The 17288-nt window shown below is 45.3% G+C and overlaps 1 protein-coding gene across 6 annotated transcripts in view; it reads left to right on the forward strand.

The window, feature by feature from the left end:
- TTLL4 (tubulin tyrosine ligase like 4) overlaps positions 1 to 17288 on the forward strand; it is a 51605-nt gene that overhangs the window by 32096 nt on the left and 2221 nt on the right. For 5 of the 6 annotated variants that reach the window (XM_053256762.1, XM_053256787.1, XM_053256780.1 and 2 more), the window contains 6 exons: positions 951 to 1085; positions 1583 to 1720; positions 13072 to 13174; positions 15558 to 15768; positions 16467 to 16537; positions 16967 to 17049. In XM_053256762.1, the coding sequence (XP_053112737.1) occupies positions 951 to 1085; positions 1583 to 1720; positions 13072 to 13174; positions 15558 to 15768; positions 16467 to 16537; positions 16967 to 17049 (741 nt within the window). Of the gene's footprint in view, positions 1 to 950; positions 1086 to 1582; positions 1721 to 1981; positions 2179 to 13071; positions 13175 to 15557; positions 15769 to 16466; positions 16538 to 16966; positions 17050 to 17288 lie in introns of those variants that run through there. The other variant, XM_053256796.1, reaches the window with a different exon arrangement.

A 17288-nucleotide genomic window follows, 5' to 3' on the forward strand; every position in this document is an offset into this window, starting at 1 on the left:
CGGGCCAAATCGGCCCGAACTACAGCCGCCGCCCAGCCGCCCGAGTCCCAACCCCAACAAGGCCCACGTCAGTCGGGCCGATCAGGGCCCCACAACTCGAAGGAGAGGAGCTTGCAAACAGAGCTCCTCTCTCCGCAAAGTCTTGGGCCGAACTGGGGCTTTGGGCACAAAGGACGCCTGGGAGTTTTGAAGAGCAGCGTCAGGAAAGGGGCGGCCTCGCAAACACCTCCCTGCCTCCCCTTTCCCGACGTTGCTCTTCAAAACTCCCAGGCGTCCTTTGCGCCCAAAGCCCCAGTTCGGCCCGAGACTTTGCGGAGAGAGGCCTCTCCTTCAAGTTGTGGGGCCCTGATCGGCCTGACTGAAGCGGGCCTTGTTGGGGTTGGGACTCGGGCGGCTGGGCGGGCGGGCGGCGGCGGCTGTAGTTCGGGCCGATTTGGCCCGTGATCTGGCCGTGTGGGGGTGGCTTCTTTGGCCCGAAATTGGGCCTTGTGTTGGGTGGCTGGGTGGGTGGTTGGCCGCGGCAGTAGTTTGGGCCGATTTGGCCCGTAATCCGGTCGCGTGGGGGCGGCGACGTCTGCTGGTGTCCTGCCGCCCCAATTACTCGTAGAATTAGGGGTGCCAAGCAGGAAAGCGGCGGGAAGGGTAAGTAAACCCTCCCGCCGCTCTTAAAGATACCCCCCCACCCGAACCAGACCGCCCCGGTCCGGACCGGTCTGGAGGCTTTTTAAATAGCCTCCGGACCAGTCCGGGCCCATCCCTACTAAGAAGACCTTCATGAAGGTCTTATCTGAGCCATATGGGGGAGGGCTATTGCTGCAGCTCTGCTTTTTTATAGCTTACTTGTACCACTGCCTAAGTAAAATGATGTATATGAGAGCTAATGCAAGCTGCTCTTCATGGAAGCCAGTTCTGTTGCTCTATAACAGCCAAGTACCCATTTCACCTTCCAGATCAGAGCCCTACATAATCAACCTCGTAAAGATGTATGTGCGGCGCCCTTACTGCTGCCATGAGCTGTTTGGGTTTGATGTCATGCTGGATGAGAACCTCAAGCCATGGATCCTGGAAGTCAATATCTCTCCCAGGTAGTCTGCACTTGGTGCATCATCCACTGCATTGTTGATACCGTCCCTTACTCCAAGATTGTTCCGACAAAGTGCATTTGGCCTGTTTCTATTGAAAGTGCTGTTCATTTTGACAAGGTGGCTCTTCTTTGCCACCCAGAACTGCCTCCAGTTGGTCATGGCTGCTGCCTCCCCTTAATGTAAGGGAGACTGTGGAAATAAGAAGTTTAGAACGGATTCTCGAGGAGACCAAGGAGTGAGATGTTACGTAGAAGAGGGCAAGGTTTTAGGTATATTGTAGCTGTATTGAGGCTATTGTAGAACTAGAGAATGGTTAAGCTCTCCATCCTATTTATGTGATATTGTCTTGTCTTTGCCACTTAATAATAAAAATTATTCTTGTTCACTTTTATGGAGATGTATAGATCTGCTTTACAGTTGCCCCCAATATCAAAAGCCTAAGCAGGAAGCTGAAACAGTCCAGTCAAAGTTCCTAATAAATCTTTCTCTCCTTGCAGCCTCCATTCAAACTCTCCTCTGGATGTGAGCATCAAGGGCCAAATGGTCCGGGATGCACTCAATTTGGCTGGCTTCATGTTGCCAAATGCAGATGATGTGGCTTCACCCTCTGGAAGTGCCAGCAGCTCCACAACCAGGTAAGTAAGCATAGACTGCAAACTCAGGAGGAGAAGCTGGGTATCTCTTATCTGCTGCAGGAGGACGACATCTCCTGTGGGTTATCCTTCCCACATGCTCCAGAGCAGGGCCGGATTAAGGGCAACTGATGCCCTAAGCACAGCCCAACAATGGTGCCCCCCCTCGGCCCCCTCCATTGCTTAACTGACAGGACATTAAGACTCAAGCAAATTATTTACTTATACCTTAATATTTATTTAAATTTTAAATTTTTCTTCTAGATTTTCAATGTAAACCAAAACAGTTCCACTGTCCATAATTTCTTATAAATAGCCTCAACAGAACGAATGATTGAGAAAAATCTTACATCTTCAAGGTCAGACATCATAACACACGACCATCTTTTACGTGAAGTTTTATCAATATTTTGTACTGCTCTTTACAGTAATCTTTCGCAGATCAATGATTTTTTACTTCAGATACATAGCTTGGTAGTTTCTTGAAACTTTAGTCACTCACTGAGCCAAAGAAAACATTTTTTTTAGCAATGCAGAGTAAAGTCGGACACGGAAGATAAAAACAATTACAAAAAATTGACTAAAGTTGAGTGTGGCAGTGAAGTGCAAGGTGGCAAAAGAAATGCAAAGTGACAATAAGGGAGGCGAAAAGAGAGTTTGAGGAACATTTAGCTAAAAGTATCAAGGGGAATAACAAGAACTTCTTTAAATACATCAGAAGCAGGAAACCTGCCAGGGAGGCAGTTGGACCATTAGACAATGAGGGAGTGAAAGGGATTATTAAGGAGGATATGGAGGTTGCAGAGAAGCTCAATGAGTTCTTTGTGTCCGTCTTCACGGCAGAGGATACAGAGCATATACTTGTTCCTAAAGCAGACTTTTGGGGGATGGAGGCTAAAGAACTGAGTCAGATAGAAGTGACAAGAGATGATGTTCTAAACTGTCTGGAAAAACTGGAAACTAACAAATCACCAGGGCCAGATGGTATCCATCCAAGAGTCCTCAAAGAACTCAAATGTGAAATTGCCAACCTCCTTGCCAAAATATATAACTTATCTCTGCAAACAGGCTCTGTACCGGAAGACTGGAAAGTAGCAAATGTAACACCGATTTTCAAAAAGGGATCCAGGGGCGATCCAGAAAATTACAGGCTGGTTAGCTTAATGTCTGTTCCAGGCAAATTGATGGAAAGCGTCCTCAAGGGAAGAGTTGTAAAGCACATAGAAGAACAGGCCCTGCTGTGGGAGAACCAGCATGACTTCCGCAAAGGGAAATCTTGCCTCGCATACCTTTTGGAGTTCTTTGAGAGTGTCAACAAGTGTGTGGATCAAGGTGATCCAGTTGACATAGTATACCTGGACTTCCAAAAAGCTTTCCACAAGATTCCTCATCAAAGACTCCGGAGGAAACTTAGCGGTCATGGGATAAGGGGACAAGTACATTTATGGATTGCAAACTGGTTGAAAGACAGGAACCAGAGGGTAGGGATAAATGAAGAGTTTTCACAATGGAGGGAAGTAAGAAGCGGGGTCCTCCAGGGATCTGTACTGGGACTGGTGCTTTTTAATTTATTCATAAATGATCTAGAAGTTGGGGTAAGCAGCGAGGTGGTCAAATTTGCAGATGGTACCAAACTCTTTTGGTCAGTGAAATCCAAAATGTATTGTGAGGAGCTCCAAAAGGATCTCTCCAAACTGGGGGAGTGGGCGACAAAATGGCAAGTGCAGTTCAGTGTTGGCAAGTGTAAAGTGATGCACATTGGGACAAAAAACCCCAACTTCAAGTATACACTGATGGGATCTGAGCTGTCGGTGACTGACCAGGAGAGGGATCTGGGGGTCGTGGTGGACAGCTTGTTGAAAGTGTTGACTCAATGTGCAGGAGCTGTGAAAAAGGCCAATTCCATGCTAGGGATCATTAGGAAGGGGATTGAAAATAAAACGGCTCATATTATAATGCCCTTATACAAAACTATAGTGCAGCCACACTTGGAGTACTGTGTACAATTCTGGTCACCACATCTAAAAAAGGATGTTGTAGAACTGGAAAAGGTGCAGAAGAGGGCAACCAAGATGATCAGGGGCCTAGAGCACCTTTCTTATGAGGCAAGGCTACAACACCTGGGTCTATTTAGTTTAGAAAAAAGGCAACTGCGGGGACACATGATAGAGTTCTATAAAATCATACATGGTGTGAAGAAAGTGGATAGAGAGAAATTCTTCTCCCTCTCACATAACACTAGAACCAGGGGTCATCTCATGAAATTGATTGTCAGGAAATCTAAGACCAACTAAAGGAAGTACTTTTTCACACAACACATAATCCACTTGTGGAATTTTCTGCCACAAGGTGTGGTGACAGCCAGCAACCTGTATGGCTTTAAGAGGGTTCTAGATAACTTCATGGATGCCGCTGAGTTCCAGTTGCAGGGGAGTAGCAGCAGTAGAGAGGGCATGCCCTCAACTCCTGCCTGTGGCTCCCAGTGGCATCTGATGGGCTGCGATATGAAACAGGAATCTGGACTCGATGGGCCTTGGGCCTGATCCAGCAGGGCTGTTCTTATGTTCTTATGTTCAGTGAAAGAGTTAAGGGCATGATAGCTAGGGGGGAAACTCTGTGGTGCCCCCCTTCCCTTGATGCCTTAAGCATGTGCGTGTTTTGCCTTATGGTTAATCCAGGGCTGCTCCAGAGGCAGGACTGTGCTAATGAACTGAAAGCTTTAAGAGTCTGGGAACGATAGCCCAACCCACTTTCTGCACCCTGCTCCAGAGACAGCCTTCTCTCTTATCCCTTCCAAGGCCTTTACCTCTCTTCTTCAGACCATTCTTTCTTTGGTCCTCAGTTACTTTTCTTTTTAATAACTTTCCTATTTTTCTCTCCCCGTTATTTCTACTATTTTTCTCTCTCTATCTGTTCACTCCTTCCTTCTATCCCTGGACCAGTGTTCCCTCTAAGGCGTGCATACATGTGCACATGCACAAGGTTTTAAATGTCCACTCAGTTATTTTTAGATCCTGCTCAGATTGAATTGGGAAGGTCCCACTCTGGGGAAAAGAAAAAACACACTGCCTTGATATTGCCACCCAGAACAAAACTTACTCTGCATACAGATGGAAAGAAATTAGAGAGAACCCTGCCCTATACTGTCCCCCCACCCTTCTCTCCAGGATGTAGACACAGGGACCACGAGTTAGCAATGTTTTCTTGCCAAAAGGAAGGAACCACTCCAGCATCCTGCCCAAATGGCCCTCGAATACTCCAAAAACCCCTGGATCTTCGTCATCACTGCCCCCCTGAGACCAGCCTGATCCAGAAGAGGATCCTTCAAGCACTTCAGCCACTGCCTCTGTGAGCTTGTGTTTGCCTTCTGTCCCAGGGTGGCTGATCCCTGCAGAGAGGACACAGTGGAGGGTCTACACACCCTTTACCATAAGGCCTGCTGTTTTCGGCAGCTGCCTCAGCATCCACCAGTTTGCTGCCTGAACTTGCACAACGGGGAGGAATAGGCATGAGCCAGGAATAGCCACTGTGGCCAGGAGCCTAGTGGCTGAGATCAGCAACAGCTAGGCCAGCCAATGGAGGTACTGAGCTGCAGCCAGTACCAGGGACAGGAGGAAAGCAGCAGTTGGGGGGCAATTGGGGCTGGAGTTGCTTGCAGCTGCCACACGCCACTGCCCCAAACAATAGAGGTGGCAACAGGCACTGGAGGCAGCTCCCACATTATGCAAGTGATGGCGGGACAGTCAGCTTCCACACTGGTCGAGGACACCATTCCTACAGAACCATTGGAACCAGTGAGACCTGGGCCATCTGGCAACCTACCTGGGAACCTCCCCATAGATTTAACTAAGCCAACACCCCCAGTCCCTCTGTGGAGCAATCTTTTGGGCCCCATAGCAAGGGATGTAAATCACTTGCCTCAGCCAAATGTAAATATTGAGGTCTCACTTGCCTTTTAGACACTGTTTCAAAATATGTTGTCCCATTCACTAAAGCAGAAGAGTCCTCAAAAGGCTGGGAAGCATAAGCATAGATGGAGGGAGTCTTCCTGCTCATCCTCTAGCCCAGTCTCCAAAAGGTCTAAGCAAAAAAAAGAGACATTCTAAGTCACATAGGGCAACAGGCATAAGCATTCTTCTGAATTATCTGACTATGATTATCCTGATCCCCATCCAAATATACTAGAGGACCCTGAAAGTTCAGATCCATGGGGCCTACACCCAGACCCTAACCCCCTGGCCATAGCCATGGACTCACATCCTGCCCCTCATTCTCCATTCGGAGACCCTGATGCTGAACACGACTCCAAAGAGGATGGGGAATGGTCTGATGACCAAAATGATTATTCATTGGCTACCTCCCAGAGGCTATTTCTTTCAGAGGAGTTTACCCATCTGTGAAATAAGGCCGTTTCTACTCTGGACTTACAGGTTCTTCCAGCCCAAAAGGAGAAGCCTCTTCCAAAAGGTGCATTGGTTTTCCCAAAACTTGAAAGTCAGGGACAATAATGTTCCCTTCTCAGAGCTATCTGTAGACAAAGTGAAACAAGAATGGTCAGCTCTGGCCTCAAACAAAAAGCCTAGCTCAACAGCCTCAAATCTTATTCTGTACCTACTACTGTACCTACTAGTAGGTACCTACTACTGTACCTATGAAACTCCTAAAGGTTCCTCCCACAGATGTCCCTGTGGTGGTGCTCCTATCAGGTGCTGTGCTCCCTAAGAATGGGGACAACTCCTTTAGAGATGCTTCCGACAAAAAGATTGAGGCAGCCCTTAGGAGGACACATGAATCTTTCCCCTTAATATTAGGTCACCTGTCACAGCTTCTATCATGGCTAGAGCTTCCCGGGTGTCCATTGATAGACCTGTCCTCATGGATCTATAATGGCTACCAGTCAGGCGGCTATGGGCCTCCTCAAGCCTCAGAGGCATGATGCCTCTCAGTAGTTGTAGGGGAGCAACAGCAAGAGAGAGAGCATGCCCTCACATCTTTACTGTGTGCTCTCCAGAGGTATCTGGTGGACCACAGTGTGAAACAAAATGCTGGACTAGATAGGCCTTGGGCCTGATCCAGCAGGGCTTTTGTTATGTTCTTATGAACTCTTACACAACTCACTTACTGACCCAACTGGACTAAAGCAAACACTATTGAAGATCCCAAAAGCACAAGCTTTTATAGCTGACACAACCCTTTTTAAAATACATTTTCCTATACGTTCCACCTAACATCAGTTGTGGTGTGCAGGATCTTATGGCTAAAACACTGGCAGGTAGACACCACATCCAGATCTAATCTAGTTTCAGTGCCATATACAGGGTCAAGACTATTTGGAGAAGAAGCCCTCAAAGATGTTGTAACACATTAAAGCCTTTGTCTCAGAGCTAGCTCATGTGAGGGAAAAGAAATGCTGAGTGATTCCTGGTGATCTCCCTGGCTGGGCTTCTCATAAAACTATTCTATATTTCTGGTAGATTTAAAATGCTGCTGCCACCACCCCTCTTATCAGCAGAGGCTGAACCTCCCTGGGTTTGGGGTGGAATAAATCAGGGGAAACACTCTTAATTTTACTATTGGATAAGTAATAAAACCACCACCTGCCTACACGTGATGAGAAAACTCCTACACGTGATTCATCACCTTCTGGAAATAGGGGCAATAGAGAAGGTACCTCGGGTTCAGTGCGGTGGAGGGGTCTACTCTCTTTTATTCACTGTACCCAAAAACATCTGATCTCTCAGAGCCGTACTATACATAAAATTTATGAACAAATTCATCAGATGAAGAATGTTCAAGATGGAGACTCTACGCTCTATAGCAGATACTCTTCATCACCGAGACAACCTAGCCTCAATAGACCTCATGGAGGCATGCCTACACGTTCCCATCCATCCTGCATGCTGTCGCTTCCTTTGCTTTTACTACAGAGGAATACATTATCAATACAGGACCCATTCAACCTCTCTTCGATGCAAAAGGTCTTCACTAAGATTGTGGTGTGTCTTTTAGCACCATCTAAGGTTAAAGGGGATCAGGATCCTGGCTTTTCTTGACGATCTCCTGAGAAGGGCTCCAGATCTCCCAGGGGCTTATAGAGACATAGACACAAAAATACAAACACTAACACAGCATGGCTTCCTTGTCAACGTGGCCAAAAGCCATCTCATCCCCACACAGACAATCCATCACCTGGGGGTCATGATAGGCACTGTCATGGACAGTTTCCATCTTCCCTCCCCCACCCCCGAGCGCACACAGAAAATCTGGAAAATATAGGAAATCGCACAAATATCTGGCTTGCCTACTGGTCCTTATGGTGGCATCCCTAGATGCGGTTCAGTGGGCCCATTTTCATCTAAGACCCCTTTAGTGGTTCTTCCTCCTCCCATAGCACAAAAACAACATTTGAAAGTGGACCTTTTGCCACAAGCTTACCAGTCCTTATTTTGGTGGACCTCCCCAGGATGGCTAGAGGAAGGCAAGCAATTTCTAGACCTGTCCAGGTTAATTGTAACCATGGATGCCAGTCTCACAGGTTGGGGAGCGTAGTCTCCACCACTCTGCACAAGGCAGATGGACAGGAACACACACACAATATCAACTGGCTAGAGTTAAGAGCAATTTGCATGGCTTTATTAGCCTTCAAGCAATTAATTACAAACACATACTCATTCGGACGGACAGTGTAACTGCAAAAGCCCATGTAAACAGACCGACCGGGGTGGGAGAAGCCACCCCACTTATACAGTGGTAGAATCCATGAGGCCTCTCCTTCCTGTGAGCACACCTTGTCAAGGGGATTCTCAACTCCCAAGTGGGTTGGCTCAGCAGACAGGACTTTGATCCAGCAGAGTGGAGCTTCAATCCCCAGGTCTTCTCCATTATCTCAGAGCATTTTGGTCACCCACAGGTGGATCTGTTTGGCTCCCTGAGCAATGCCAAAACAGACAGATTTTCCACCAGTTTTCCATGTCAGGGAGTGGAGGGGGTCGATGCTCTATAGCAGGGATTCTCAACGTAGGGTCCCCAGATGTTATTGGACTTCAACTCCCATAATCCCTAGCCCCAGTGGCCTTTGGTTGGGGATTATGGGAGATGAAGTCCAAAAACATCTGGGGACCCAAAGTTGAGAATCCCTGCTCTAGAGAATCCATGGTCCCTGACTCTACTTTATGCCTTTCCTCCAGTAACAGTGATAAGTCTGTTCCTTCTCAGGGTGTGCTTGGACAGAGCAGAAGTAGTCTTCATAGCTTCATATTGGCCCAGGAGGGTCTGGTTCCTAGAGATCCTGCACTTAGCCAGACAGGATCCCTGGTTTCTGCCAATAACCCCAGACCTGCTCCAACAAGATCTTGTCCTATACCATGACCTGGCTTGGTTGGCCACCTGGAGACTGAGTGCAACTTCTTAAGCCTCCCCAGTTACTCACCAAGTGTACTCAACACTGTCTTAGCTTCACAAGCCGATCTACAAATTGGATCTATTAATACACCTGGAGAGCCTTCTTGCATTGGTGCACTAAACATCAAATTCGGAAACATAAATGCGGCATCACAGAGCTCTTGGCTTTCTTCCAGGAGGGGCTAGGTAAGGGACTGAAAGCAAATACTCCAAAAAGGCAAGTAGTGGCTATAGTTAGTGTACTTTCCGTGCAAGACAAGAACCACCTGTCCAACCATCCTCATCTTAAGAAATTCCTCAGAAGGGCCACTCACCGCTCTCCACCCATTATACATCGATTTCCAACTTGGAATCTGCATATGGTGCTAAAGGCATTACATAAAAGCTCCTCTTTTTGAACCTATATGTTCAATTCCCCTAAGGTTGCGTTAATTTATATTGGCCGTCTTAATCACTATTACCTCTGCTAAGAAAGTATCAAAATTACAGGACCTGTCTGTTTGCAAACGTGTTTCCCCCCAGGATTCAGTTCGACTCATTCCAGACCCGACCTTCGTCCCCAAAGTTTCTTCCATTGTTCACAGGACATCGTATTGCCTTCATTTTGCCCATTTGGAGAAGGCCTGGCACAAATTAGATGTACATAGGTGCCTAAAGATTTCAAGACCTCAAACGCACAAACCCATTTCTTTCCACAGATTTGCTCTTTTGTCATACTTGCCCACCTCCATGGGTCAAAAGGTTTCAGCACCCACCATAGCCAGGTGGATCAAGGCTTTTCAGATCTGCTATTGCGTCCTTTGGCAGAAGGGTATTGCAACAAGCTGTTCCTCCTCAGTAGTCCCGGACTCCCCACCTGGGTTTCTTAAGCTGTGGCAAGCCCCACAGGAGATGTCCTCCTCCAGCTGAAGAGAAAAGATCATTAGTTACTTACTGTGAAGGCTTCTTGCTGCGAGAATGGAGGAAATCTCAACCTCCATTTTTAACCTATGGGGTTTGGGGGGAAATGTTAATTTTTTTCACCAAAAAAAAAAATCGCCTGCTTGCCCTTTCTCTCGTGGGTTGGGTGGTAGGTAGCACCCATCATGCCCTACCACCCAACCCACTTTGGTGTCCCTAGGAGCTACCCATGGGAAACAATGGGGTGTTTTGAGTTCCCCCATTGTTCCTTATGGCTGAAACAACATTTTGAGTTTTGTTTTGTCAAAACAACTGGTTCAACTGCTGTTTCATCAAAACATTTTGGCCATCTGCATTTTGTTTAGAGTTTAAAACACAAAATCTGTTTTATGCTCATCCCTAATCTTCTGTGCCTTTCATAGTCAACTACCCTTTTTGTGCCTGTATACCTATTTGTTCATCGTTTTGTTTCTGTGTGTTCTTTCTCCAAATAGCTCAGGGCAGTGTGTGTGGGATGTTTCCATCCTCTGTGTAGGATTTGAACCCAGGTCTTCCTAGTACAAATCCAACACTGTATTCACTATATTATGGTGTACTGTGTTGCTGCCACTCTTCAGTTGTGCAGACATTCATTAGGGTAAATGTAATATTCAAATTTAGCAACTAATAACTGTTGGCAAAAGCAGAGTTTACTCAGGTTGCCATCCTGTAAATAAGACCCATAGAATGCAGTGGTATTACTTTCTCAATAAATGTGCATAGAACTGCACATTAAGTTATGTTAAGCAACAGTTTTATGTACTACATCAATAAAAAAATGTTCTCAGAGTGGTTTATGTAGGGGAAAAGATAGGGATGATTCCCTGTTCCCAGAGGGCTCACAGTCTAAAAGGAAACCCAAGGTAGATACCAACAGTAGCCACTGGGGAATTCTGTGCTGGGGTTGGATGGGGCAGTTGCTGTCCCTCTGCTAAATAGAAGAGGCCACTGCTTTAAAAGATGCCTCTTTGCCCAGTTAGTATGCCACCTTTGTTTTACTGTCATTTTTTGATACAGATTTAGAGCAGCTATTAGCTGTCTTGGGCCATTGGCAAGTACCTTATTCTCCAGGAATAAGGGAAATTACATTGCTTTTCATTGTCTCTCGCTTGATTCCAAGTCTTGAAATAGCTGGCCACTGTTAGCCGTGGTTGCTTTCTTATGATTTCTGATGTTTCTTGCTTAGTAGTCATTAGCTCTGACTCCAGTAGGGATGTGCAAATAGATTCGGGTACAAATCAATTTGTACCCGAATCTAGCTGATTCAGGTGATTTGGAGACAAAACAAATCACCCCTGTGGTCCATTGGCTAGATTTGGGTCCAAATTATTATTATTATTATTATTTATTTTTTATTTTTACATTTATATCCTGCTCTTCCTCCAAAGAGCCCAGAGCGGTGTACTACATACTTGAGTTTCTCTTTCACAACAACCCTGTGAAGTAGGTTAGGCTGAGAGAGAAGTGACTGGCCCAGAGTCACCCAGCTAGTTTCATGGCTGAATGGGGATTTGAACTCAGGTTTCCCCGGTCCTAGTCCAGCACTCTAACCACTACACCACGCTGGCTCTCTTAAATCAAATCAAAATAAATTAAATCAAATCAAGTTGTGCCTGATTAAATTCAAATAGATTCGGGATTCAGATCCCTCCTATTAATTTCCCCAGATTACCAGCTTTTAGTTTTTAAAAAAAGCTAAGCTCTAGCTCTTGTAGAAGTGGAGTTATGGAGCAAAATGTGTGGTCACTATCTTTCAAGTGTTTGGATTCTTTGGTTTATAATAACCTTTCCTCAATGAATCTCTATGAGGATTCATTACACACCTTCATTTCTTCTATTCATTTTGATTGTCTTTTGGACAGTGCTAACTGTCAACTGCCAGGTGCCAACTACATACCCCTCCCATCTGCAAGGCAGTGGGGTACTACTCAGTTTATGTTCTAGGAATTTTTTCAAGTGTTTCAAAGTGTAGACTTTGGTGTCTAATAACCTTTCCTCATCATGAATCCCTGTGAGGATTCATTACGTGCCAAAGAGTCTAAATACCTCAAAAATTCCTAAAATATAAACTGAGTACCCAGTGGCTTGTGGTTGGGGGGTAGTTTGAACATGGGATGCCACTAATTCCCCACCTCCACCTGCAAAGCAATGGGGTCAAAATGAAGGTGTGTAATGAAGACACCAAAGAATCGAAACACTTCAAAAATTCCTAAAAAATAAACTGAGTACCCCACTACCTTGCAGGTGTGTGTGTGGGAGGTTGTAGTTGGCACATAACAGTTGACAGATGGCACTGTCCAATGACAGTCAAAATGAACAGAAGAAATGAAGGTGTGTAATGAATCCTCATAGAAATTCATTGAGGAAAGGTTATTATACACCAAAGAATCCAAACACTTGAAAGATAATGACTGCACATTTTGCTCCATAACTCCACTTCTACAGAGGCTAGAGCCTAGTTTTTGTTTGTTTGTTTGTTTGTTTTTAAAGAAAGCTGGGGATCCATGTTAGGGTTAGAATAGGGCGACTTCGAATTCCCATTATTTCGTATGATGGAAATATACAAAATCAGTAAACAATAAAGGAATTCATTAAAGAAACAATAAAGAAATTCATTAAAGATCAACCAAGTGCCCTACCAACTTGAAATTTGGTTGGTAGGTGGCACACATGGGGACCTACCCACCACCCAAATTTGGTGCCCCTAAAATCTTGTTAAGTGGTTCGAATTGATCCAAATCTGTATCAAATCAAATACAAATCGAATCTGGGATGATTTGGGGCGGGGGGAGGTAGATTTGGACACAAAACAAATCAGGGATGATTCAATTTGGGCACAAATCGAATGTTAAAAAATGGATTTGTGCACATCCTTAGACTCCAGTGTATTGTTTAACACCAGGTATAGCCTGCTGCATTGCTGATGGTTTTGGCAATAGATGGCTCAATAGAGGTACTACCCGACCTGGTAGTCCTCTTGTGTACAAATTAACTTTAATCATTGTTGTATACAGCTTGAATAGTGTCATGAAGGAAAAGTCCAGGTCATCTCTTGAGCTGTTCACTTCTGAGAAGACAAAGAGAGCTTATTACCTGACCCCGAAAGTGCCTGATCAGGTAGGTGGGGATATGCCTTCACCTGTTCCTCATTCTGCTGTCTCACTAACGTGATTGGGCCAGTGTTCCTCTGCTGTTCTTTTATGTCATCATGGGGCAGGATCCAGACTAAGTTAGTCAGGATTAAGACCCATTGAAACTGGTGGGACTTAAGCTGATCATAACTAACATGTCCCATTTATTTCAATGGTGCTTAGTCATGCGTATCTTAGTCTGGATCCTGCCCATGATACCCTGCTCAGGAAGTGCTTGGTGCTCACCAAATACTTGCCAGAATAAGACTCCCAAATACATAAGGTCATATATTTTATTGTGGAAACTTGGAAAAAGTGTGCCCATCTTCAATAGGGGTGTGCACGGAACTGCCAAACTGCGGTCCGGCACTGGGGTGAGGGATTGCTTTAAGAGCGGGGGGAGGGTTTACTTACCCCTCCCACCACTTTCCCGCTCTGGCACCCGTAATTTTAGTAGTAATTAGGGCGGCAGGATACCTCCCTGCCGCCCCTTCCCCGCTTTCGCTATGAAAAGCTCCCAGGAGTCCTCTGCGCGTGCACACATTGTGCGCGCACTTCACGTCTCTGTGATGTGCGCGCGTGCGCAGAGGACTCCTGGGAGCTTTTCGTAGCGAAAGCGGGGAAGGGGCGGCAGGGAGGTATCCTGCCGCCCCAATTATACTAAAATTACGGGCGCCAGAGCGGGAAAGCGGCGGGAGGGGTAAGTAAACCCTCCCCCGCTCTTAAAGCAACCCCCCCACCCGAACCAAACCGCCCAGGTCCGGACCGGTCCAGAGGCCTTTAGAATGGCCTCCGGACCGGTCCGGGCTCATCCCTAATCTTCAAGTTACAAAGGAATAATAATTGGTGTAGCATGAGTGCTAAATTTTCATCTCTATATGGAGCAAGGTTAGTTATCAGCATAATTCGCCTCATGCTAAAACATCTAGCACATCAGGCACACATTATACAGTTCAGGAGAGAATTACAGACTGTTGCAGTGAATCAATATGTTTAAGGCCCAAATTAAAGATTGTGTGTTAATGAGTGAGATTGTGTCACTCATACACATGCTCTTAAGCAGTAGAGGAGCATTTGAGAAGCATTACTAAGAAACTTCCCTTCGCCCAACACATTTCTATTTTGATGCCTCTCTCTTGTCCCAGTACTCATGTGGGGGTTGTGTGAGTAAAGTGAGCATTCTAGAAACCCTCAGGTAGAAGGCACTGCAGTGACTGAGGGACAGGGCCTTCCAAAAGAAAAATTTGGGGGTGTACTGTCGTCTGTGACTGTAATTCACTTACACCTGTGTGTCTTTCTTGTATGTGTGCACATGCTTTGTTAGAATCACATTCCATAATTCCATGACATTTAGAAATCTAGAAAATTCTCAGAACTGGGAATCTGACAATGCTAAAGTTATATTCATAACATTAATATAGAATGTTATATTCAAATATAATGCTATAATCATAACCTAATACAGAACGTTATATTCAAAATTTACACAAGAGATATTGTGAACAACAAAACCTTATTTGGAGAGCGGGTTATAAAAAAACTAAATACAAGAGATGGGCAGTGGGGAGGAGAAGTATGAACATAGTAGAAGGCCTGTTGGCCTAAACCCTTTGTATATATATTACATAAGGTCTTGGAACAACCAGGAAGCTTAAATAAAAAGGAAAAATTAATCATCTGACACATACTCCATACACCAAAGTTTAAAGTACCTTAAGCATGTGGAGAGGTTTGCTTTCTGCTGATGTAACTTGTCTCTTCCTGCTTCTGGTAGGCAACAAGGCATTAGACTGGAGAAGTCAAGCAATTGTGGCAGACAGCTAAAAGCTTACTTGCTTCCTTAAGGCAGAGGGTCTCTCTCTTGTCTTGAGTGGCACAGAATAACATTCGAGGAGAGTAGGACCTCTCTGGCAGCTTTCAGTGTGTCTATCAAGATTGCCTGATTGCTGCTTTATCAATTGGAGGGCTGTCCAGATGGAGAAGAAAAGAGCACATGAGAGCATAGCTGTGGCCTCTTTGCTGCCAGAAAAATACCTGGTAATGCCAATGCAGCTATTTTCCAAGTGCCTCTTTGAAGTCAATATGTGGCTGACTCATTTCAGTGAAAAATCCAGAAAGATTTTTCTCTTCTGGAAGCTCAGTAATTTTGTATTGGGTGGAATTTTTAAATAGCTTCAAGGAGGCTTATTTCATTGGGGACCAGGCTTGCTGCTATTCTATAATGATGCTTTTAGACACACACGTTTCATGTAGTTTTACATTTTATTTCTGGTTGCACATTTTAAAAAACCCACCCTGGTGAATGTATGCAGTCTTGTACACTTGTCTCCTGGAGACTGTAGATATTTCCCTGTCACTCTTGACTGCAGGAATTCTACTCCTCCATCCTGGATGTCCTGACCCCAGAGGATGTGCGTGTGCTGGTAGAGACAGAGGATGAGTTTGCTCGGCGTGGGCAGTTTGAGCGTGTCTTCCCCTCACGTGTCTCTATGCGCTACCTGCGCTTCTTTGAGCAACCACGATACTTCAACATCCTCACTACCCAGTGGGAGCTGAAATATTTCTTGAATAAGACCAAAGGTAAATGGATGCCTATCATCTCCTTTCACAGAACACCTTTCTGTGAAACGCCTAGGAGAGACTGCTGCTAATGAATGATTAGGGTCATCTTTTTGTCAGTAGAACAGATATGCAGCTTCCATACTCAGAGAATTGCATCTGTCACAATTATGGACTGCCAGAATATGATGTGGACCATTGCTGCTATCTTTGCCACTCCCCACACCTTGCCTTCAGGGCCTTGCAGCCACATTTGTTGTCCTAGGAGAGAAGTGGTTCACTCTTTATTTCTCCTAACCTTTTGATCTCTGTTTCATCTTCATGGGTACTGGTGCTCTTCTTATTTTATTTCATAAGAGCTTGAGTGAGTTGTTGGTTTGTGGGCCATCTCCTTTCATCATTGAGCTTGTCAAGCTTGTTGAGCTTGACATCATTGAGGATGTCAAGGTCTTTCTATACAATAGGCTGAAGAAAGTTCAGCATCTTCAAGAAACCATCATGCAGTTGTAGTTTGCTTTTAAATTGTGTGTTAAGTTGTGTTTGGTAGCAAGGCCTGCATTCCATTGTTTCCTTTCATCTTGGTTCCTTGCCTGAATTCTGGGAACACATTATTCAGTCTGCCTGAACATTGCATGCAGTGTTAGCACCAGTATAATTGTTTTCCTAACTTTATTCTTTATTTTAAACTTATATTAATTATATGGCTTTTCTTTTTGCAGGGGTGGACCTGCTCAGAAACTGGTGTCACAAAGGCTATCACAATGGAATAGTGACAGATTCCACCCAACTGGTATGAGTGGGATTTGTTCTGCTCATTCTACTCTTTTTATGAGGGTACCCATCACAACATCTGGTGGTTTATGAAACATATATGGGATATGTAGCCTCAAAGGCAGGATGCCTCTGAGTACCAGTTGCAGAGGAGTAACAGCAGGAGAGAGGGCATGCCCTCAACTCCTGCCTGTGGCTTCCAGCGGCATCTGGTGGGCCACTGTGGGAAACAGGATGCTGGACTAGATGGGCCTTATGCCTGATCCAGCAGGACTCTTCTTATGTTCTTATGTTATGTTCTTATGTATGTGTTAAAACTATCTCTTAGCTCTTGCCCTAGTGAGTTAGTGTTTTTCCTGAGCACTCTAAGAGGGGCAAGTTACATTTCTCACTTCAGCCCATAAGTTGCATCCTCACTAGCTATGTTCTTCTGCTCTCTCAACTCCAGTGGTCTGTGCCAAGAAACCATGTCTACTTGAAGAATGATCTCCACTTGAATGGCTTGAGCAAGGTGGAGTCAGGCAGAGCTAGGTGAGATCCTACTCCCTGTACCCTAATTTCATACCTAGAATTGGTTTGCGGAAGGGGCAGATGGAGAATGGTCTCAAAAGGTGGAAGGAGGTTGGACAGAAAATAGCTTTTGGCTAAGCAACGGCCTTAAAGAGTATTTCTTGCCGGCTGGCAGTCCCTTTGATGGAAGGGACTCCGGTAGTGGGGTGTAATGGTGGTGGTGGGGGGGGGAGGTTTGCAAATTAATTGATACCTAAAGC

The sequence above is a fragment of the Hemicordylus capensis genome, chromosome 1 (genome assembly GCF_027244095.1).
Source record: "Hemicordylus capensis ecotype Gifberg chromosome 1, rHemCap1.1.pri, whole genome shotgun sequence".
NCBI classification, from domain to species: Eukaryota; Metazoa; Chordata; class Lepidosauria; order Squamata; family Cordylidae; genus Hemicordylus; species Hemicordylus capensis.